This window comes from Microtus oregoni, unplaced genomic scaffold (assembly GCF_018167655.1).
Source record: "Microtus oregoni isolate MIOR12 unplaced genomic scaffold, Mior012 000008F_ref0000371, whole genome shotgun sequence".
NCBI lineage: Eukaryota > Metazoa > Chordata > Mammalia > Rodentia > Cricetidae > Microtus > Microtus oregoni.
The window spans coordinates 37,351,136-37,374,013 of NW_024543067.1; the positions used below are offsets into that span (position 1 = coordinate 37,351,136).

Genomic DNA, 22,878 nt, shown 5'->3' on the forward strand with positions numbered 1-22,878 from the left:
GAGTCCCAGAGTAATGCTAAATCTTCGCTTTTGGCGGGCTCTTTGCCTAGTTCTCTCAAAGGCTATTTCAGCGCGATCAAACCTTCAACCACAGAGCTAGCGAGTTAGCTCAGTAGGGAGCAGCACTTGCCACTAAGACTAAGGATCTCTGTCCGGGAATCCACATAACGGAGAGAACTGACTCTCAAGAGCTGTCCTCTGACTTCCACACTCTCCACCCTGGACACAAAAAATTAAAGCACCTAAACTAAAGACGTAGTGGCGCACACATTCAATCCCAGCACTTGGGAGGTAGAAGGCAGGTGGAGTTCTGTGAGTTCGGGGTCAGCCTGGTCTACAGAGTGAGTACCAAGACAGCCAGAGCTGCCTCAGAAAATATATAAATAAAAGCAAGCCTTCAGCCTCCCCTCAGACATGGAATCAGATACCTAACTCTTTCTGTCTCAAGGCCCGCAAAGGAAGGAGGAGCTCCCAGCATCACCCCAAAGCCTGCTCTTCGGGACCCCAGTTCTTCCATAATCCTCACCTCAGATCCCCAAACTGTCCTAGCTACTCTCTACCCCTCCACTAGTCCACATGCACCTTGGAATTTGGAATTGGATGCCTGGTACCATCCTTAAACTCTCACCGTGGATTCCAAACACGTCTAGTCTTCCATCCAACTTCCGTGTACATCCATGTGTTTGTGTGTGCATGGGGTGGGGGTGTGCACACGTATACACAGTATTTGGAGATCGGACAGACGCTGGCCGTCTTTCTCTGGCATCTTCCATCTTTACCTTTTGTGGCAAAGTCTCTCATCAAACCTGGACTTCTCCAGTTTGGCTAGGCTAGGCTGGCCACTGACCCCCGTGGGTCCTCTGTCTCTTCCTCCACAGGGATTGCATTCCAGGCATGGGCTGATGCACTTCGGTTTTTCTATGGGTGCTGGGGATCTGAACTCAGGTCCTTGGATTCAGGTCCTCACGCTTATACAGCAAACACTGAGCCATCTCTCCCCCTCAAACTCTATTTTTCTTTCCGCTTTATGGAGTGGGGATGGAACCCAGTGCTTCTTATTACTATATGAACAGTCTGCCACTGAGCCCCACCCCAGGCTGTCCCACAAGCTTTTAATCCCCAAAGAAAGAAATTGGCTTCCATCCCTCCATTCCTTCTGCCTCACCCTGAGATCATTCAAGGGAGACACCCACCCCAATTCTAAACCTTCATCAAATGAGACTTCCCAGGGTGCCCAACCCCATTCTGCTCTCAGCTGACTGGCTCAGACAGGCAGGAGTCAGGGGAATTCGCCCAGGGAAAAACCTAAGAGATGAGCCTGTTTCCAAGTGCCACTCACAGGGAACTGGGAGGTGCCAGACCCGAGAGCTCACTCCCAGCCTGGGTTCCTCAGACAAAGAGTCTCTGTCCCTGGGGAGAGGGGGTGGGGCTCTGTGTGGCTGGAAGAGATGGGGTTCCCTACTGTAGAGGGAGAAGAGAGAATCTCCTCTCCCTAGAGCCAGCCTTTTCCAAATAAAAGGTCATCACAAGTCCCTAGCCCTGGCCACCTTGCTAGGAAGTTCTTCCGGTAGTCTATCTTTTTTCAGCATTTATTTATTCTTCATGTGTGCACGTGCATGCACGTTCTATGTCACAACTCTCCAGGATAGTTAAAAGACAGTTTGGGGGAGTCAGTTGTCCCTTCTTCTACCATGCAAGTCTCTGGAATTGAACTCAGGCCACTGGGCTTAGCAGCAGAAACCTTTATCCACTGAGACACCCGGCTACCCCTTGTCTCACTTCTTGACATCCAACTGGGAGGAGATGCTGGGACAAAAGCCAGGCCTTGTGCACAAGTTGTGTCTGCACTTGCACTGACTGACTCCTGTCAGTGAAGACTTCCGGGAACTCTCTTTCTCTTCCCCAGCAACTAGACCTTTGCTGTGCAGCGATAGTGAGAGAGAGAGAGCAGTCACTCTCTCTGTAAGCTCACTGACACACCATAAGAAAGCTTCTAGACTCACTTATAAGCCAAGCCGCAAGGGTATGAACTGTGATCCTAGCACCTGAGAGGCTGAGAGTCTCAACTTCAAATCACCTGGGCTACAGAGGGGGACCATGTCTCCAAAACCACAAAAAGTTGGGGGGCTGGTGAGAGGGCCACAGGGAGAAGATGCTTGTTGTCAGGAACTCACAAGGTAGAGGAAGAACGTCCCCACACCTGCCCACTGACCTCCAAGTGCCTGCCATGGCATGTGGGCACTCACACTCACAAATAGATAAATGTTTTTAAAAAGAAAAATGACCAGGTGTGGTGACTGAAGAATGAGTGTGTGCATTAGAGTACTACTCAGCGGTAAAAAATAGTGACATTTTGAATTTTGCATGCAAATGAATGGAAATAGAGAACACTATCCTGAGTGAGGTAACCCAGACCCAAATAAATGAATATGGTATGTACTCACCCATTAGTGGACTCTAGCCATAAACAAAGGCCATTGAGCCTATAGTTCACAAGCCTAGAGAAGCCAAATAACAAGGTGAACCCAAAGAAAAACATATGTAGATCCTCCTGGAAATTGGAAGCAAAGAAGATTTCTGGGCAAAAGTTGGGATCATGGGAGTGGGGGTAGGGATGAGGGTGGTGTTGGGGGAAGGGGAGGGGGGAGAGAGAAGGGAGAAAGGAAAGACTGAAGAGAGTTTGGAGGAGTGGGCGGGTGGAGATGGAGGAAGGGCGGATATAGGAGCAGGGAAGAAGATATCTACATTAAGGGAGCCATTTTAGGGTTGGCAAGAGACTTGGCTCTAGAGGGGTTCCCAGGTGTCCACGGGGTTGTACACAGCTAGGTCCCTGGGCAGCAGAACAGAGGGTGCCTGAACTGGCCTTGCCCCACTATCACACTGATGATTATCTCAAATATCACCATAGAATCTTCATCCAGCCACAGACGGAGATAGAGACAGAGACCCTCATCAGAGCAACGGACTGAGCCCCCAAGGTCCAGTTGAAGAGCAGAAGGAAAGAGAAGATAAGCAAGGAAATCTGGACCGCGAGGGGTTGGTCCACCCGCTGAGGCAGTGTGCCTGTTCTAATGGGAGCTCATCAAATCCAGCTGGACTGGGACTGAATGAGCATGCAATCAAACCGGACTCTCTGAACGTGGCTGACAATGGAGGCTGACTGAGAAGCCATTGATAAAGGCACTGGGACTTGTTTCTACTGCATGTTCTGGCTTTTTTGGGACCCTAGTCTATTTGTCTATTTGGATGCAAAGCTTCCTAGGCCTGGATGTAGGGGGTAGGGCCTTGGACTTTCCACAGTGCAGGGTTCCCTGCCCTCTCTTAAGGAGGGAGGGGGAGGGAGGAGGGTGAGTGAGGGAGCAGGAGGGGAATGGGAGGAGGGGAGGAAGTGTAAATTTTTGAATGGAAAAATAAAATAAAATAAATAATAAAATAAATGAGTGTGTGTGCACTATTAAGGCTGGGCCTTGAGCTGATTCTCCATTTATGTATGTATGTTTGTATGTACGTACATAAGCATTTGTAGTTGAGACAGGTTTGGATTAAACCACCCAGCCTAAAGGAAAACAACCATTGAACATAGTGATTAAAGGCGCACACCTTTAATCCCAGGACACAGGAGACAGAGGCTGGTGGATCTCTGAGAGTTTGGGACCAGTCTAATATCAATTCCAGGACAACCAGGGCTACATAGACCCTGTCTCAAAGAAAAAGAAAAAGAAGGAAGGAGGAAGGAAGAAAGGGAGGGAGGGAGGGGAAAAAGGAAGGAAGGAAGGAAGGAAGGAAGGAAGGAAGGAAGGAAAAGAAAACAACCAGTCTATACTCTATGTCTTAAGAAATTTCCTTTCGCCGGGCAGTGGTGGCACACACCTTTAATGCTAGCACTCAGGAGGCAGAGGCTTGCGAATCTCTGAGTTCAAGGCCAGCCTGGTCTACAGAGTGAGTTCCAGGACAGGTAAGACTACACACAGAAATCCTGTTTTGAACAACAAAATTTTTTAAAAAAAATTAAAAAACAAACAAGTAAATAAGCAAAAATCCCAGATTGTCCATCCTCTTGCCTCAGTTTCCAAAGCCAGTGCTGGAATTACAGGCCCTTTAAGAGGAAGCATTTGCTTAAATGAGAGTTAAAGCTGCTGAGTTTGACAGAGGCTGCAGCTGCTGTCCAGGGCCAGCCTCTGCCAGGTCCTCCCTGGACCTCTGGGCTCTGCAGGGGATCCGGCGACTGGGGCTTAGGAGAGAGAGGTTAGCTGAAACTGTAGGTCCTGTGGGGTGGGGGAGGGGCCGTGCAGGTGACGTCACAGGTTCCTGAGAGGATCAGCATGGCCTCCCAGCCTCGGACTGTGCTCATCTCTGGCTGTTCTTCAGGGATTGGCCTTGAACTCGCTGTTCAGCTGGCCCACGACCCCAGACAACGTTACCAGGGTAAGTACTAGCTCCTTAGGGTCACAGTTTCTAGTACTATCTCTATTATCCCACCCTCCTGAGTGTAGGAAAGACCCTGGACACAGAGGGAAGCCCTCTCTTACACTCACTTATGTAACTCTGTCATCTCATATATGTGTCTTTTCTTTAAGATTTATTTATTTGTATTTTATGTGTATGGGTGTTTTGCCTGCATGTGTATCTGTGCTCCACAGAGGCCAGAGAGGGTGCTAAATACCCTGGAACTGGAGTTAGAGACAGCTATGAGCCACCCTGTGGGTGCTGAGAACTGAACCCGGGTCCTCTGGAAGAGCAACCAGAGCTCATAACCTCTGAGCCATCTCCCCAGCCCCTCACATGTATTTCTTGAGTATTGGATGACAGATAGGAAATGTTATGAAGAAACTGTGTGTGTGTGTGCATGTGTGTGTGTGTGTGTGCATGTGTGTGCATATGTGTGTGTGTGTGTGTGTGTGCGTAAGACGTAGACCAATTGGTAGTGTGTTTGCCAAGAATGCACAAAGCCCTGGGTTCTATGCCCAGCTGTGGTAGCACAAACCCACCCGTAGTCACAGCACCCAAGAAGTGAACAGGAGGGTCAGGAGTTCAAGGTCAGCCTCAGCAATACAGCAAATTTAAGACTAGCCTGAGTTTACAGGAGACCCTGTCTTGAAAGGAGAAATTAAAAAAAAAAAACAAAACAAGAAAACAACTCAACCCCCAACCAGGCCCATGACAGGGCACACCTGAAATTCTACTACTCAAGGAGCTGAGAGTGGAGGATTCTGAATTCAGGGTCAGCCTAGTTCACTAGTGATACCTGTCTCCAAATAAAATAAGTGTGCAAACAAAAACCCTCAACTCTAGATAATGTGCATTAGGAGAGGGGGGAGGAGAGCAGCAATAAGATTTTAAGAAGGAAGGAATGAATGAAGGAAGGAAGGAAGGAAGGAAGGAATGCAGGCTGGGAATGGTATGCAGGTCTGTAATCTTAACATTCCGGAGCAGAGGCAGGAGGATTGTGGTAAATTCAAGTCCAGACTAAGCCACATAACAAGAGCTTGCCAGAGAGAGAGAGAGAGAGAGAGAGAGAGAGAGAGAGAGAGAGACTGCTGCATGCCCAGTGGTAATAGGGCCAGGTATGGTGGCAGCACAAGCCTGCAATTCCAGCACTCAGGAGGCAGAAACAGGGATCTATGATTCTGAGGCCAGCCAGGGTACAGAGCGAGAACTGACTGCTCTTGCAGGGTATCCAAGTTCTATTCCCAGCACTGACATGGGGCTCTCAACCATCCAGGACCCCAGTTTCAGAGCATCCATCAGGCACAATATAGACAAAAATATTCATACACATAAAGCAAATAAATAAATCTTTGGGGGGGGGCTGTTGGGGAGAAGCTGTCCCAGAAGACATCTCAAAGGAAGCAAGCTTCAGCAACCAAGGATGGTCATGGACAGTGTCCCCACTAAGCCGGATTACAGTCCCAGGATGAAACTCTTACCGTCTTACAGTAAACCTGACCTTGGGGCCTTAAAGGAGCCTTTAACTAGTGCAGCTGTGCAGTTCACAACTGCGCCGTGCAGTTCACGACCGAGCCGTGCAGGCCACCCATGGATCCTCCGGCCCACAGTATGTGGGAGAGGAAGCTGGCAGACATCATCACTTTAGAGCCATCTGCCAGGGTGAGGACATCACACCAGTTGGCAGAGTTGATTCTCCCAGCCTTCTGGGTTAGAGGTGGGCACAGTGTGAGACATGAATTTCCCCTGTGAGCAAAGCTGCATCCCCGTAGATGGGTAGACATCTCCTAAGGGGCCTACAACGGGGCTCAGCAGGTGAAAAGGTGCTTGCCACAGAGCCAACGATCTGAGTTCAATCCCTGGGACTGAACGTGTACTGTGAAAGAAGAAAACCAATTACTAAAATTGTCCTTTGAGCTATGCACACACACACAAATAATATACAAAAATAAAACTTTTTTTTTTCTGGTTTCTTGAGGACAGGATTTCTCTGTGTAGTTCTGGCTGTCCTGAAACTCACTCTGTAGACCAGGCTGGCCTTGAACTCACAGAGATCCACCTGCCTCTGCCTCGCTGAGTGCTGGGGTTAAAGGCGTGCATCACCACCACCCAGCTGAGTACTTTTTTTTTAAGAATAATATTGCTAAAGAGGGTTCAGTTTGTTTTGTTGTTGTTGCATCCTCTGTGTGTGTGTGTGTGCACGCGTGTGTGTACATGTGTGTGTGTATATGCTGGAGACAGAACACAGGGCCAGTTGCTTGCTAGACAATTGCACTACCCTCAGCTGCATCCCTAGTCTTTTGTTGTTTTGGAAACACCAACTCACTGTGCAGTCCATGTTGACCTTGAACTCAAGACCCTCCTAACTCAGCCTTCTGAATGTTGGGAGGCAGGCATGTGCCCAGCTACAGGGAGTGCTAACCACCTAAGATCATTCTAAGTGTCTAGTCTGTCATGTACTCCTACCCAGGGGGGAACTCACTCATTCTCTTCCTCCTCATTTTAGAGATGAGACACTAAGGCTCTGAGGCTGGCCCAGTTGGCAGAGGACAAAAGTCCTAGAGATAGCCTGACAGTTGGGGCTCACACCCTTAATCCCTGCACTCAGGAGGCAGAGGCAGGTAGATCTCTGAGTTCCAGGACAGCCAGGACTACACAGAGAAACCCTGTCTTAAAAACAAAAATCAATCAATAAATAAAATAAATCCAACAACAATAGGTCTGAGAGACAGCTCACGCAACAAAGTGCTTTCCACACACGCGTGAAGACCTGAGTTCTATCCCCACACCCGGGTAAAAAGGCCAGACTCAGCATTGGAAAGGCAGAAGGAGGTGGAGCCCCTGTGGCTCAGCGGATAATGCAGCTAGCCTATTTGATGAGTTCCAATTCAGGAAGAGACTGAGATGGCGAGATGGCTCACAGGTAAAAGCATCTGCCTCCCTTCACTCTCCAGAACCCACAGCGTAAGGAGAAAACTGATCCTCAGCTGTCCTCTGGTGTCTATGCATGTGTGATGGCCCACCCATGCGTACACGCACACACACACGCATACACACATATACACATTTAATTTGGGGAGGGGGTAGTTGTCTTCTAAGGAATGATACCCAGGATTATCCTGTGCCTGTACAGACACATGAACAGACGCTCACACGGACACACACATCCTACATAAACACACAGGGTAAAGAAGGCCAGCACGTGTCCAGTTCTGCTCTCTGCCTCCAGTGGTGGCCACCATGAGGGACCTGGGGAAGAAGGAGCCGTTGGAGGCAGCTGCTGGAGAGGCACTCGGGAAGACACTCAGCGTGGCCCAGCTGGACGTGTGCAATGACAACTCGGTGGCCAACTGTCTGAGCCACATTGAAGGAGGACGAGTGGACGTGCTGGGTGAGGCTTGGAGGGTCATGGAGTCACCCACAAACACTTATCACTCAAGCATTCACCCCCAGCATGATGACAGCTTCTAGCCCTGGATAAGGAGTAGACCAGCTGGCCACGCGTCAGGAGTACCAATCTGTTCATTAGAGATGCCAGACTTTGGGGGAGGGCCTCCGTGGGAGAGACATCCTCACACAAAGAGAAAACCATATGTGGTTGGGAAAATTACTTCAGTGAGTCACTCAGAGACAGGAGGATGATGAAGCGGCCACTCATGTCCCTATGGAGCCTGCTAAGGCGGGTGGGTCTGGCCATCTTGGTGCAATTTTGGGGCAGACGGGAATTGCTCATGGATGGTATGACAAAGATTTGGTTTCCAGTAGATCTACCCACTCTCTCAGACCCAGAGGCCTGTATAAAAACCAAATTGCTAGCCAGGCGGTGGTGATGCATGCCTTTAATCCCAGCACTTGGGAGGCAGAAGCAGGCGGATCTCTGTGGGTTCGAGGCCAGCATGGTCTACAAGAGCTAGTTCCAGGACAGGCTCCAAAGCTACAGAGAAATCCTGTCTCAAAAACAAACAAACAAAACAAAACAAAAAAACCAAACAGCTTAATACCACCTAGTTCCACATGTCTCCTCCTAGACTTGTTCTGAGGACTCAGGTCCTGGGGGTGACCCGAGCTACACTCTCTGTGCACCCCCATTAGTGAACAACGCAGGAGTAGGCCTTGTGGGGCCCCTGGAGGAACTCAGCCTAGCTGCTATGCAGAACGTGTTCAACACCAACTTTTTTGGGGCTGTCCGTCTGGTCAAAGCTGTGCTTCCAGGAATGAAGAGGCGGCGACAAGGCCACATCGTGGTGGTCAGCAGTGTTATGGGGCTCCAAGGTGAGTCTGGGGCCTCCCCATCCAGGATTTCATGGTCCAAACAAACTTGTCTGTCTGTCTTTCTTTCTTTCTTTCTTTCTTTCTTTCTTGTTTGTTTCGAGACAGGGTTTCTCAGTAGCTATGGAGTCAGTCCTGGAACTCACTCTGTAGATCAGGCTGACCTCAAACTCACAGAGATCCACCTGCCTCTGCCTTCAGAGTGCTGGGATTAAGGGCGTGTGCCACCACTGCCCCACTTGAGAAGGATTCTGAAGCCCAGGAAGGAAATGTTCTGGAATTGATTTACTTTGTCTGTCCTGGGGTCAGAGTAGGCAGTCATGGTCACAGTCAGTCACATGCTAGAATCAACTCCACTTCTAGACATACCTGACACATCCTTCCAGTCAAACCCCTGAAATCCAAAAGACAGAAAGCCCCCATCATGCCCTAGGGATGTATATAGTGTAGGAATTCAGAGACTCAGCAGAAAAGACAGAGATCGATTTGTGATGTCTGCCACCTACTTGCCATCTGTGCTCCTGGGATCTTCTGCTTCCTCAAATCCTTCTTGACTCTCTCCCTTCCTCTTCTTGACACACTCTGTGATATGACTCCTTCCCCAACCATGCTCTAACTGCACTGCAATGGAGAAGCACTAACAAGTCACTGTGCCCACGGACCATGGGGATGCCTTAAGGAAAAGGACCATGCTATAGAGAGGGAAGTAGGGGAGGTTCCTGCGAGCAGGTAGAGCTGGAAGGTGGTGACACATTATCCAGAACAACCTCGCCCTGATGCCTATTGCACAGTTCCTTGCGTCCGTGACTCTGTCCCCTTAGTCAACACTCAAATCCCCCTTGCTCTGTGTTCCAAAGACCTCATCACCCTGGGACCCACGAAGTCTCTCACTGGCACACCCCTGAGTCCTTCTCCCTCCTCCCCTTCCAGGTGTCATGTTCAACGATGTCTACGCAGCCTCCAAGTTTGCCCTGGAAGGATTCTTCGAGAGCCTTGCTATCCAGCTGCGTCAATTCAATATCTTGTGAGTTGGGCACTGGGGCAGCCACAGGGAAAGGGAGACGGTGGGCACTGGGGCAGCCACAGGGAAAGGGAGATAGCGAAGGGGGGGGGGCAGTTAATAGAGCTGGCACTAATGAGGCCCAGTCCACGCTGAGGACGGGTAGACAGTTCATGGTGGCTTGGGAGGAAGAGACATTTCTTGTAAACAGCTCCTCACCCACACTCTATAAGCAACCCCCACGGAACTCACTGGGTCACAAAAAAGAGAAAAACATGAAAGTAGAAGGGGGCTGGGTGGGAAGAGGGAGGGGTCAGCGGGAGTGGGAGGGGATGAGACAGGGTGAAGATGATCAAAGTACATTATGTACATAAGATACCCATTATTAGCCAGGCGTGGTGGTGCACACCTTTAATACCAGTACTCAGGAGGCAGAGGCAAACGGGCTTCTGTGAGTTCGAGGCCAGCCTGGTCTACAAGAGCTAGTTCCAGGACAGCCAGGGCTGTTACACAGAGAAACCTTATCTCAAAAAAAAAAAAAAAAACCCTAAAGAAAGGGGAAAAATGGAAATTCACTATTATTCATAAATAATATATGCTGGCCGGGTGGTGGTGGCGCACGCCTTTAATCCCAGCACTCGGGAGGCAGAGGCAGGAGGATCTCTGTGAGTTCGAGACCAGCCTGGTCTACAAGAGCTAGTTCCAGGATAGGCTCCAAAGCCACAGAGAAACCCTGTCTCGAAAAAGAAAAATAATAATAATAATAATATATGCTGATAAAAACCTTTTTTCAAAGTGGGAGGAAGAGAGAGGAAGGTGAGGGAAACAGGCTGAGAGGGAGACTGGGATGAAGAAAGATGAAGTAACACCAAGAGGGCTGGGGCTGCGGCTTAGTAGAGCACTTGCCTGGTGTGAGAAAGACCATTCAGTGCTGAAAAGTAATAACAACAGCAGTAATAATAAATACGAAGGGGGGACCAGACCTTGTGGCGCACAATGTCTCAGCACTCGGGAGCAGGGACAGGCAGGTCTCTGGGACTTCAAGGCCAGCCTGAGCTACAGAGTGAGTTCTAGGACAGCCCTGGGTACACAGTGAGACCCTGTCTCAAAATACCAATAACAATGACACCTGAAGAAAAAGAGTGAGGGGAAAGCCAGTGAAGGAGTTTGCTGAAGCCCGGCATCCATATCCCGGCCCTCCTCCCAGCATCTCAATGGTCGAGCCAGGCCCGGTCATCACTGACTTTGAAGGAAAACTCCTGGCTCAGATTTCCACGACGGAGTTTCCGGACACTGACCCTGACACCCTGGGCTACTTCCGGGACTTGTACCTCCCAGCCTCCAGGGAACTCTTCCGCTCTGTGGGACAGAGCCCACGGGATGTGGCCAAGGTGAGTGGACAGATGCTGTGGCCCAGGATGTCGGACGGTGTTGTAAGTCCTAGAACTCAGGGTCCCCTCTTACAGGTCATTGCCAAGGTCATCGGTTCCACCAGACCCCCACTCCGAAGACAGACCAACACTCGCTACCTTCCCCTGACGGTGCTGAAGGCCATGGACCCCTCTGGAAGCTTGTACGTGGGAACCGCCCACAGGCTCCTTTTCCGCTGGCCTCGCCTTCTCAACCTTGGTCTTCGATGCCTGGCCTGTGGCTGCCTCCCAACACGTGTGGGGCCCGGATGAGCAGAGCAAAGCTGACCCCTTCCACCCTGGACAGCAGGGCTGTGCCCCTAGATGATACACACTGACTTTTTCACTAACCCAGGCCCATGGGGGAAGAAATGTTGACAAGGTCTCAGTATGAAGACCTGGAACTCACTATGTAGACCAGGCTGGCCTCAAATTCACAGAGATCGGGCTGACTCAGCCTCCCAAGTGTTGAAATAAAAGACACCACACCCAGCTAACTTTTTTGTTAATATGTAGGCTGGCATATGTGCCAGGGGTGCCCTCAGAGGCCAGAAAAGGGCATTAGATCCCTGGAGCTGGAGTACACAGTCTGTGTGAGCTGCCCAGCCTAGGTAGTGGGAGCTGAAACCTCTGAGCCACCTGTCCCACCCAAGCCTTGTTTTATGTGTGGGGGGGGTGCACATGTGTGTGAATGTATGTGGATGTATGTGCATAGGACATGTGTACGTGTGTAATGTCATCTTTCCCAATTGCTCTCCACCTCACACACTGAGGCAGGGTCTCCCAGCAGCACGTGATCAGGTGTGGCGGTACAGACCGACAATCACAGCACTCCGGGGTGTAGAGACAGGAGGACCAGGAACTCAGGAACAACCCCTTGATCGTTAGGCTTAAAGGTGGAGGTAAGACCTCCACTTGAACATCATTATCTCCCCAAGAGCCCCTCCACACTATCCCTACTTGACTTCATCATTCCCCACGTTACCCATTTTCAGGGTGCTGTGACTTTCCACCTGAGACCCTGAATGGTATACGTATGTATAGGGCTGTCGGGGTGACCCAGGGCAAAGGCACTTACACCCAACCTGACCACCTGAGCTCAATTTTGGGGACCTACATGGTAGAAGGAGACCAACTCCTGTTAATTGCCCTCTGACCTCTACCTATGCACCGCGGTGTTCATGCACACACGCATGCACACACACGCATGCATGCACGCATACACACACACGGAAGTAAAAAAGAAAAAGAATGTAATTTAAAATTCACAAAAAAGGATTCCTTGTAGTTTGGGGTTCGGTGGGAGGCAGAGGGGGGAGGGATTCAGGCTGTAGCTCTGCATCCCTCTGGATTTCCTGTGGCTGAGGCCATGGGCCCCTGGACTCACCATACATTCCTATGCTGCTGAAATCACACTGAGTCAGACTCAGCTGCAGAGAAGGGAGAATCCTCATCGCTAAGAGTGGTAACGATACAAACAAACACACAAGGGGAGGCTGGTGTTAAACACTGGCTGGATGCTATTGCTGACCCAACAGGGAGACTGGCCCGAGTTCAGAGGACGCTGGAAACAGGCCCGCTACACTCCAGCAGCCTCCCAGACCTCCTCAGCTTGGCCAGGACAAACCCATCCTGCAGCCATTCAGGCTAAAAGTCACCTGAGTCCCTCCCTTGACACTGCAGCTATGGCTTCCTCCCTTCCTCTCCCTCCTTCCCGCCCTTCCTTCCATCTTTCTTTCTCCTCTCTCCCCACTCCCAGGAGATTCCAGCATGCCGATCTTGTGTTCTAACACTGAGCAGCCCTCTACCAGCCTTTATTACTTTTAAACGTATTTATTTATTTTTTGTTTTCCGTGTATGAGTTATGCAGACATGCATGTGCACCAATTGCATGCATTGCCTGAGGAGGCCAGAAGAGGGCACTAGATATCCTGAAACAGGGTTACAGATGGAAGCTGAGCCACGGATATGGGTGCTGGAAACCCAGCCCGGTTCTTTGCAAATGCTTTTAACTTTAAAACTGCCACTTTTTTTCTGCTGTGGCTGAGTCAGGAAAGCCTCTCCTAAAGAAGCTGCGGCACGGTGCCAGCAAACAGCAGGAAGCTGTGCTAAACTCTGTGTGTATGTGTGTCTGTGTGTGTCTGTGTGTGTCTCTGTGTGTGTTCTGTCTAGAATTCCTTTTCAAGCCCTCCCAGGTCCTACATGGATTCAGTTGGCCACATGAGTGCCAATTTGTTGGGGGAGGGAGCCACTTGTTTGTCCCGGCCACCCAGAACCAAAATAACCACACAGAAACTGTATTAATTAAATCACTACTTGGCCCATTAGCTCTAGCTTTTAATTGGCTAACTCTTACATCTTAATTTAACCCATCTCCATTAATCTGTGTATCACCATGAGTCAGTGTCTTACTGGCAAAGATTAGGCATGTCTGACTCTGGCAGCTCCGTGGTGTCTCTAAGACTCTGCCCTTCTTTCTCCCAGCATTCAGTCCAGTCCTCCCGGCCTACCTAACTTCTGCCCTATCAACAGGCCAAGGCAGTTTCTTTTTTTTATTATTATTATGTATACAATATTTTGTCTGTGTGTTCATCTGCAGGCCAGAAGAGGGCACCAGACCCCATTACAGATGGTTGTGAGCCACCATGTGGTTGCCAGGAATTGAACTCAGGACCTTTGGAAGAGCAAGCAATGCTTTTAACCACTGAGCCATCTCTCCAGCCCCCAAGGCAGTTTCTTTACTCATTAATAGTAATCACAGCACAAAGGGGAATCCCACATCACCTCTCTTTTCTGTTTAAATAAAAAGGAAGTCTTTAACTTTAACATAGTAAAATTACATATAACAAAACAGGTATCAAGCTAGAATTACAGTTACAATATTTATATCTACTTTATCTTTTTAAAATATTTTTATTTATTATGTATACAATATTCTGTCTGTGTGTATGTCTGTAGGCCAGAAGAGGGCACCAGACCTCATTACAGATGGTTGTGAGCCACCATGGGGTTGCCAGGAATTGAACTCAGGACCTTTGGAAGAGCAGGCAATGCTCTTAACCTCTGAGCCATCTCTCCAGCCCCATCTACTTTATCTTTTATCATAACTAAGGAAAACTATAACTATCTATCTATTCTTTAACTCCATCAAAGATTCCAGAAGGATATGATATTACCTAACTAAACATTGTAAGCAACTTCCAAAACTCTAGAATTGACAGAGACATCTTGCTGCCTAGACACTCATCCAAAGTTCTTCTGAACCATTGGGGCATCTATCTTCAGCCTACAGGCCCATAGTATCCGGCAGACTTTTCCATGAAGCAGGAAATTTTAAAGACAGTTCAGTCACTTTCTTCTGTATCCTGCAGAATGTCTCGCAGACTCTTTCATGAAGCAGGAACCCCGAAGGACCATCTCACCTTTAGGCAAGTTCAGCAGTCCTCTCTCTGTGGGTCCTGCATGTCCAGTTAAGCAGTCCAGGCAAGAGCAGTTTCTTGCCCAAATGACTAATCAACTCCTTAAGGAGCCTCTTTGATGTCCATCTTCCTCTTGAGGTAGATTGGTGCTGCCAGGAGCAGATGTGTCTCATTGTCATGAAAAGTCCTAACTTCTTAAAACATTTTAAATGCCATATTCCGAAGGGCTCTGAAAGATTTGAAGAATACCTAACTAATTGAAATATATCTCTATATATCTAGAAAACATAACTAACATGCCTACAATCTTGACTATTATTTAGATGACTATCTACTAACCTATATTTCTTAATTATACATTACATTTTTAAATTAACTACACAAACACAATATCTTAATCAAGGGCAGAAATATACATATACAGCCAATAGCCTTTAAGTTACCCGCCCCCTGGGCGTGGCCTCTTCTACTATTTATGCCGAGGTAAAGCATGTGTCTGTCCTCTTTTCCTGCTGCAGGATTCGGTTGCTGTTCTCTGCTCCAGCAGAGGATATTAATTTGACATAGATGTGAGTCTCCCCCTAAGTAAATAACCATCTATTATTCTCAGTTCCGAGCTAGTGTGGGATTTCTCTTAAGCGTCCATCTTTATCTAACCACCAAGCCTGTGGTTCAGTTGTTTCCATCAACGCAGAAGGCCCGTAACAGCCATGGAGATACTCCAGGGAAGCCAGCATGAAGACAGCAGCCCTTCAGGGTAGAGGCGAGCTTCAGAATGCTCACGCAGCAATACCGAAGGCAAAAATCCAAGCCAAGTTATCTCATGAACTCTGGCACTCGTGTGAAATGATGTGTTCATTCTAATGTTTATATAACAGCAAAAAAGCACCCTGGAGACAACCCATTGATCCGTCAGTAGCAAACCAGCCCCAGAAATGATTAGATAAGACGGAATGCATTGCAGGTTTGAAAGAGAATGAGGAAGCCCTGTTCGGGCTTCTGCAGAAAATGCTCCAAGATGCACAGTCAGGAAAAGAACTCAGCAGACTAGCAAGATGGCTTAGCAGGTAAAGGCACTCTCCACCGAGCCTGAGAGCCTGGGCTCAGTTCCTCGGACTCACACTGCAAATGGAGACAGCCAGCTCCTGCAGCTGCCCTATGACTGCGGTAGTCAAGGTGTAGCAGGCTCGCAGCCGCCTGCCCCCCACGCTAATAAACACACGTTTAAAAAGAAAAACACTGGTCTACAAGAGCTAGTTCCAGGACAGGAACCAAAAAGCTACAGAGAAACCCTGTCTCGAAAATCAAAAAAAAATAAAAAGAAAAACAAAGAAAGAAATTAAGTTCCAAACTCGGTGTATGGCATGCTGCTCTCAGTGAAAGGGTTTAAAAGAATGTATTTTTTCTTTCTTTTTTTTAAATATTTATTTATTATTTATACAATTTTCTGTCTGTGTGTATGTCTGCAGGCTAGAAGAGGGCACCAGACCCCATTACAGACGGTTGTGAGCCACCATGTGGTTGCTGGGAATTGAACTCAGGACCTTTGGAAGAGCAGGCGATGCTCTTAACCTCTGAGCCACCTCTCCAGCACCAAAAATGTATTTTTTCCATTAAAACATTCTCTCTTAATAATTCTGAAAATATGATAAAATATTCACAATGTAAAATTTACCCTCTTAATTTTCTTTTCTGAGTTCAGAGTCTCACGTAACTGAGGCTGGTCTCTAACCCCTGATCCTCCCACCCCTAGCTATATGTGCTAGGATTATAGGCCTGGGCTACCACACCCAGCTTTAGTCATTTTTTAAAAAGTGATTTATTTCTGTGTGCTGGTGTTTTGCCTGCATGTATGTCTGCATGATGGTATCTGATCCTGATCCCCGACAATGGAGTTACAGACAGTTGTAAGCTGCCACGTAGATGCTGGGAATTGAACCCAGGTCCTCTGGAAGAGCAGTCCGTGCTCTTAACTGGTGAGTCATCTCTCCAGTCCCCAGCTTTAGTCATTTGTAAAATTAAAAACAAAAGCTGGCGGTTAAAGCACTCATTGCTCTTACAGAAGACCAAGGTTGGTTTCCAAACACCCACGTTAGGCAACTCGGGATCATCTGTAATTTTAGCTTCAAGGGGACAGCACCACATGTATACACACTCAAACACACACACACACACACACATACACACTCACTCACTCACACACCACACACACACAGCCACACATACACAAATAAAAGAATCTTTTCTAAAAAAAAAAAAAGAATATCACAGAGTACAGTTACTTTCATTTATTTAGTTTTGGTTTTTGGTTGTGTGTAGTGATAGTTCATTTGTAATTTAATAAATAAAGCTTGCCTTAAGATTAGAGAGTAAGCACACGTCTTTAATCTCAGCACTAGGGAGGTAGAGGCAGGCGGATCTCTGTGAGTTCGAGGCCAACCTGGTCTACAAGAGCTAGTTCCAGGACAGGCTCCAAAGCTACAGAGAAACCTTGACTCGAAGAGAAAAAAAAAAGATTAGAGAGTTAGAGAGTAAAACAGCCACCCTGGTCAGCCTTACAGACCAGACAGTGGTGACACACACCTTTAAACCCAATAGCCACACTAGTTTGCCAAAGAAACAGGGTGGTAGTAATGCATGCTTTTAATCCCAGCCCTAGAAAGGAATATAAAATGGAGGAGACAGCTCTCCCTCACTCTCATTCTGAGATACCAGGAGGCAGAATCACCATTTCAGACTGAGGTCCAGGTAAGAGCTGGTGGCTGACTGTTTTGCTTTTCTGACCTTCAGGTTGAACCCCAATTTCTGTCTCTGGGTTTTTACTAATTGTGCTATAGGGGTGTGTGTGTGTGTATGTGTGTGTGTGTGTATGTGTGTGTGTGTGTGTGTGTGTGTGTCCTTATGCATGTGGAGGTCTCTCCTCTATTTCTGTCTTGTTGCTGTGGTGCTGCATACTCCCCGCTAGCTGCTCCTTGAACTTCTGGGCAATTCTCTAGTCTCCTCCGCCTTCCACCTCCATAGCCATACTGAGATGACAGATGAGCACCACCGTGTCTGGCTTTTCACAGGAACTCCGGGGACTGAACTTACTCTCTAGGCTTGTATGGCAAGTGCTTTTGCCCATGGAAGTATCTCCCTGGCCCTAGGGTTTTGGTTTTGGTTTGGTCTGGGTTTTTCTTTGGGGGGAGGTGTTTTCTGTTTTTGTTTTTTGAGAGAGTTTCTCTGTGTAACAGACCTGGTTGTCCTGGAACTCAGTTCAAGACTGGCCTTGAGCTCAGGGATGTGCTCCACCTCCCAAGGGCTGGGATTAAAGTGTGCACCACAAGGCTCAGCTTTTTTTTTTCTTTTGGCCTTAGGTTTGTTGGTGTTTGTTTGTCCATAGCCCAGGATGGCCTTGAAATGACTATATAGCTGAAGATGACCTTCCTGTCTCCATCTCCTAAGCGCCAGATCTAAGGTGGGCACGACCATGCCCGGTTTATTGAATACTATGAATAGAACCCGTTTTTTCAGATACACCAAGCAAGCACTCTGCCAACTAAGCCCCAGCCCCAGCTGTTCTAAGGCAGAGAGTCTCACTACGGATCTCAGGCTGGCCTCATTCTCATGGTGACCCACTCCAGCCTTTGCTCAAGTCTTTCCATTGGCAGTTACCTCAGTGAAATAAGAGCATCTTTCATCCCTCGCCAATGCCGTCGTTCCTTCAGTTGACACACATGTTAGCTTTTTAGCCTTTGTATGTATAAATGTGTGTGTATGTGTGTGTGTGCATTGTGTGTGTGTGTGTGTGTGTGTGTGTGTGTGTGTGTGTGTGTGGACTCCCAAGCACCACAACACACATGTGGAGGTCACTAGACAATCTTGGGTATCAGTCATCAGTTCCCATCTTGTTTGGGACAGTCTCTTGTTCACCACTGCCAATACCAGGCTGGCTCACCCTTGAGCCCCAGGGTTCCCCTGTCTCTAGCTCCACTTGGTATAGGAGTGCTGGCTACGGATAAGCTGGCTTCTTGTCGGTTCTGAGGGTCCAAGCTCAGGTCCTCACACCTGTGTGGCAAGCACTTCCCCATAAGCATCTCCTCATCCCTGAGATGTCTCCCAGCCCCCCAGCCCTCCTACCTTTTTTGGGGGGAGGGGGTGACAAGGCTTGTCTTGTGCATGTTGTCTAGGTTAGCCTCGGCCTTCCCAGAGAGCTCATGTGTGTCACTTGGCCTGCTGACCACTGTCTGATCCCAGCCTAAATGCTGCTTCCCCCAAGAGGTCTTTCTTGACTACCCAAGGTGCACCGAGCTGGCAGGCCCCTCCTGTTCCCACCGCTTTGTCCTCTGTCATCCTGACAGGTGTTCACACCCAGAAGGACAAAAGCTAGACAAAGTCAGTTCTGAATCTTCCGTCTCTCTCTCGGCAGCAGGTCAGTGTCCGCAGAGGTGAGGCAGCCAGACCAGCAGGCAAAGCCTTGAGAAAATTAAAGATGGTGATCAGATGCCCTCCGGGAACTGTGTGAGTTTGTGTTATCCCAGCAGTGGGAGCTGAGGCAGGAAGATTGTGAACCTGAAACCAGTCTGGGCTCCATAGTGAGTGTAAGGCCAGCCTAGACTACAAAATAAAAACAGAGCCATGGGGATGGCTCAGTGAGCATTTGCTGGAATCCCAGAGACCGGTGTGTAGAGCCCTGAACTCACACGATGCGGACACAGTAGGAGCAGAAACAACTGCAGTTCAGGGATGAAGCAAGCACAGGGGTCCATCCCAATACTCAGGAAGTAAAGGCAGGAGGGTCAGGAGTTCAGGGTCATCTTCAGCTAACAGAATGTCCTTGGAACCCACAGAGCATTCTTAATGGGGTCCACCTGGCAGAAACCATTCGCTGGGCAGTGGTGGCTCACGCCTTTAATCCCAGCACTCGGGAGGCAGAGGCAGGCGGATCTCTGTGAGTTCAAGGCCAGCCTGGTCTACAAGAGCTAGTTCTAGGACAGCCTCGAAAGCTACAGAGGAACCCTGTCTCAAAAAAAAAAAAAAAAAAAGACAAAATAAAATAAAATAAAAAGAAACCATGCCTTTCTGGCTTGCCTCAGTTCCTTATCTATAAGCTCAAGGCCTTGCAGGAAAGACTGAACCGGCTAGGTGGTTATCAGCCCTTGCCAATAACACGGATACTGGTAATATCTTCTGGCCTCCTGAAGCCTGCCTAGCCTTTTCCTGGGAAGCCCTGGGCTGAGCGCCCTGGAGGAGGCAGGCGGCCCCGGGTCACTCCCGTCTGCTCAGATAAATCCTTGCAAGGCCAATCCCCAGGTCCAGGGAGGGGAAGGCGAGCTGCAAGGCAGTCGCAGCAAGCAGCTGCTCAGGGCAGGAGGCCAGCACCGCCTCGCTCGCCAGCAGCATTCCTGCGGGATGCGGGAGCGAGGAGCCCTGCCAGTCATCGGCCCGCTCGCGCCCCCTCGTGGCCAGATGTGGACTTGACCATTTATAACTAGACCCCACCGCCAGTGGAGAGGTTGAGGCAGGAGGACTACTGCGAGTTCCAGTTCAGCTACCTAATGAGGCCTTGTCTCAAAAATCAAAACACCAGCAGTGGTGGCGCATGCCTTTAATCCCAGCACTTGGAAGGCAGACAGGCGGATCTCTGTGAGTTCGAGGCCAGCCCGGTCTACAAGAGCTAGTTCCAGGACAGGCTCCAAAGCCACAGAGAAACACTGTCTCGAAAACCAAAAAACAAAAAACAAAAAAAAAACAAAAAAAATCAATCAAAACACCAGCGAGTAGGTGTAGGGCTGTGACTCGGTTGGTAGGCAGCCTGCCTAGCAGGCCCGAAGTCCTGGGTTCCATGCCCAACGTCACATAAACAGCCTGGCGGCGCCAACCTGAAAATCCAGCATTTTCAGGTGAAGGCGAGGGGGGATCCGGAGTATAAGGCTAGCTTAAAATACATAAGACATATAGTGAGTTTGAGGACTCACATGGACTCTGTTTCAAAACAAAAACAAAAGCTGGTGAGTGGCCAAGGGGTGAGAGTGTCTACTGCCAGGCCTGAGGACCCGGGTTTGATCTCTGAAAGAAACAACTCCTGGATGCGCGTGCGTGTGCACGCACACATACACACACCAGGCAATTCTATACCAGCCCACAGCCCGGATTTCAAAATGACCCAGAGGAGCTACACCTTCCCCTCCCCTCCCCTGTGTGCGTCCCTGCCACCACCACCCCCCCCCCACCTCCCCAGCCCCCATCCCTCCCCCCATGTGCGTTCCCATCATGACGGACTGTACACTGTAAGAGTAAATAAACCCTTTGCTCCCGAAGTTGTTTTTGGTCCTGGTGACAGAAAACAAAGTAGGGCACCTGCCCACCTCGACTCTGTTCCCTCTTCAACCCAGGATCGGTAAGGATGCTGTGTGGCTCTGGGCATGATGATCAATCTGTCTGTGCCTTGTTCTTACATGCACAATTTATAGCAAATACTTTCTCTATTCTGGGACTCAGTTTTTCCTCATCTGTAAAATGGGTGAGTAACGATGTCCCCATTCATTAAGTTGCTGAAACAACTAAAAATGGAAAAATTAAAAGAGGGAGCCACGTCTGTGTCAGAAATACACAAGACCTGGTATTTCTGTCCTGTTCAGTGCTGTCCAATGATTCAAGGTTAGGTCTTGCTCACTTTTCCCATTGCTGTGATGAAACATCTGACAGGAACTGTCTGTCCTCTCTGTGCCTGTGTGAAGACATCACGACCAGACAGGGACTGTCTGTCACCTTTCTGTGGCCGTGTGAAGACATCACGACCAAGGCAATGGACAGAAGAGTTTGTTAGGGCCTCACAGTTCCAGTCCAGGACCACAACGGTGGAGTTAGCAATGCAGCAGACAGTAGCTGACAACTTACATTCCTAAGCACAAGGTGTGGTTCTTGAAACCTCAAAGCCTGCCCCCAATGACACACCCTTCCAGCAAGGCCACGCCCTTAATCCTCTCTAACTTTCTATCAGTTGTCAACCAAGCATTCAAATGAGGAAGGAGGGTTTACCTTGGCTCCAGCTCACAGAGACAGTCCATCAAGGCAGAGGGCGTGGCTCACAGAGACAGTCCATCAAGGCAGAGGGCGTGGCTCACAGAGATAGTCCATCAAGGCAGAGGGCGTGGCTCACAGATACAGCCCATCAAAGCAAAGGGCGTGGCTCACAGCTCACAGAGACAGTCCGTCAAGGCAGAGGGCGTGGCTGCAGAAGTAGGCGGCTGGTCACACTGCCCCCACAGTCAGGAAGTGGAGAGAGATGGGTGCTGATGCTGTTTGTCTCCTGACTGGGCTTGAACTCACAGAGTCCACCTGCCTCTGCCTCCTAAATCTCCTAAATGCTGGGATTAAAGGCCTGAGGCACCACTGCCCAGGGGTTTGTCTCCTCTTTTGTTCATTCTTAGCTCATGAAACGGTTCTGCCCACACTCAGCGTGGGCCTTCCCACCTCAGCAAGCCCAGTCTAGAAACTTTCTCAAGGTAGTGCCCAGAAGCTTATCTCCTAAATGATTCCAAATCCTGTCACAATGGGCTGACGAGGTGGTTCAGTAAATGGTGAGCCAAGTTTAACCCCCAGTTCCCACTTAAAGAGCTAGGCATGATGGTGCATGTTGTAACCCCAGCCTGGGGAAGCAGCGACAGGCAGTATTTGGCTGGCTGAGTTCTTGCCTACTTGGACAGGTGAGCCCCAGGCTAGTGAGAGACCCTGCCTCAAAGAGTAACGTGGAGACGAAAGGCGTGATGGTGGACACCTTTAACCTAGCTGGTTTTGTGTCATCAGAGAGGAAGGAGGCTCAGCTGAGGAAATGCCACCATGAGAGTCAGCTAAAGGAATTTTCTCAATTGGTGATCAGTGGGGGAGCGTCCATCCCATTGTGGGTGGTGCCATCCCTGGGCTGGTGGTCCTGGGTTCTATAAGAAAGCAGCCTGAGCAAGCCATAAGGAGCAAACCAATAAGCAGCACCCTCCATGGGCTCTGCATCATTTCCTGCTTCCAGGCTCCTGCCCTGCTTGAGTTCCTGTCCTGACTTCTTCATGATGAACAGCAATGTGGAGGTGTGAGCTGAATAAACTCTTTCCTCCCCTACTTGCTTTAGTCATGGTGTTTCATCACAGCAGAGAAAACCCTAACTAAACTGGGCATTGGTGAGCATGCCTTTAATCCCAGCACTCGGGAAGCAGAGTCAGGTGGATCTCTGTGAGTTTGAAGCCAGCCTGGTCTACAGAGCAAATTCAGGCCAGGCTCCAAAGCTACAGTAAAACCCTGTCTCAAAATTAAAAAATAAAAACAAAAAGAAACCCTAACTAAGGCACCAAGGGTAATTCCT

The 22,878-nt window shown here is 49.0% G+C and overlaps 1 protein-coding gene across 1 annotated transcript; it reads left to right on the forward strand.

Moving 5' to 3' along the window:
* The first annotated feature begins 4,322 nt into the window (after positions 1–4,322).
* Rdh8 (retinol dehydrogenase 8) lies at positions 4,323–11,397 on the forward strand. Its single transcript, XM_041656822.1, has 6 exons — positions 4,323–4,425; positions 7,676–7,837; positions 8,539–8,718; positions 9,646–9,739; positions 10,923–11,106; positions 11,182–11,397. Exons 1-6 carry the CDS (start codon positions 4,323–4,325, stop codon positions 11,395–11,397), a joined length of 939 nt encoding a protein of 312 aa, XP_041512756.1.
* Positions 11,398–22,878: the final 11,481 nt, after the last annotated feature.

What these genes read in the sequence shown, in the direction of transcription:
- Rdh8 (XM_041656822.1), top strand. Translation starts at nt 4,323, where the DNA reads ATGGCCTCCCAGCCTCGGACTGTGCTCATCTCTGGCTGTTCTTCAGGG. An exon ending in CCCCAGACAACGTTACCAGG is followed by an intron (nt 4,426 to 7,675) that starts GTAAGTACTAGC and finishes CTCTGCCTCCAG; the next exon opens with TGGTGGCCACCATGAGGGAC. An exon ending in AGGACGAGTGGACGTGCTGG is followed by an intron (nt 7,838 to 8,538) that starts GTGAGGCTTGGA and finishes CACCCCCATTAG; the next exon opens with TGAACAACGCAGGAGTAGGC.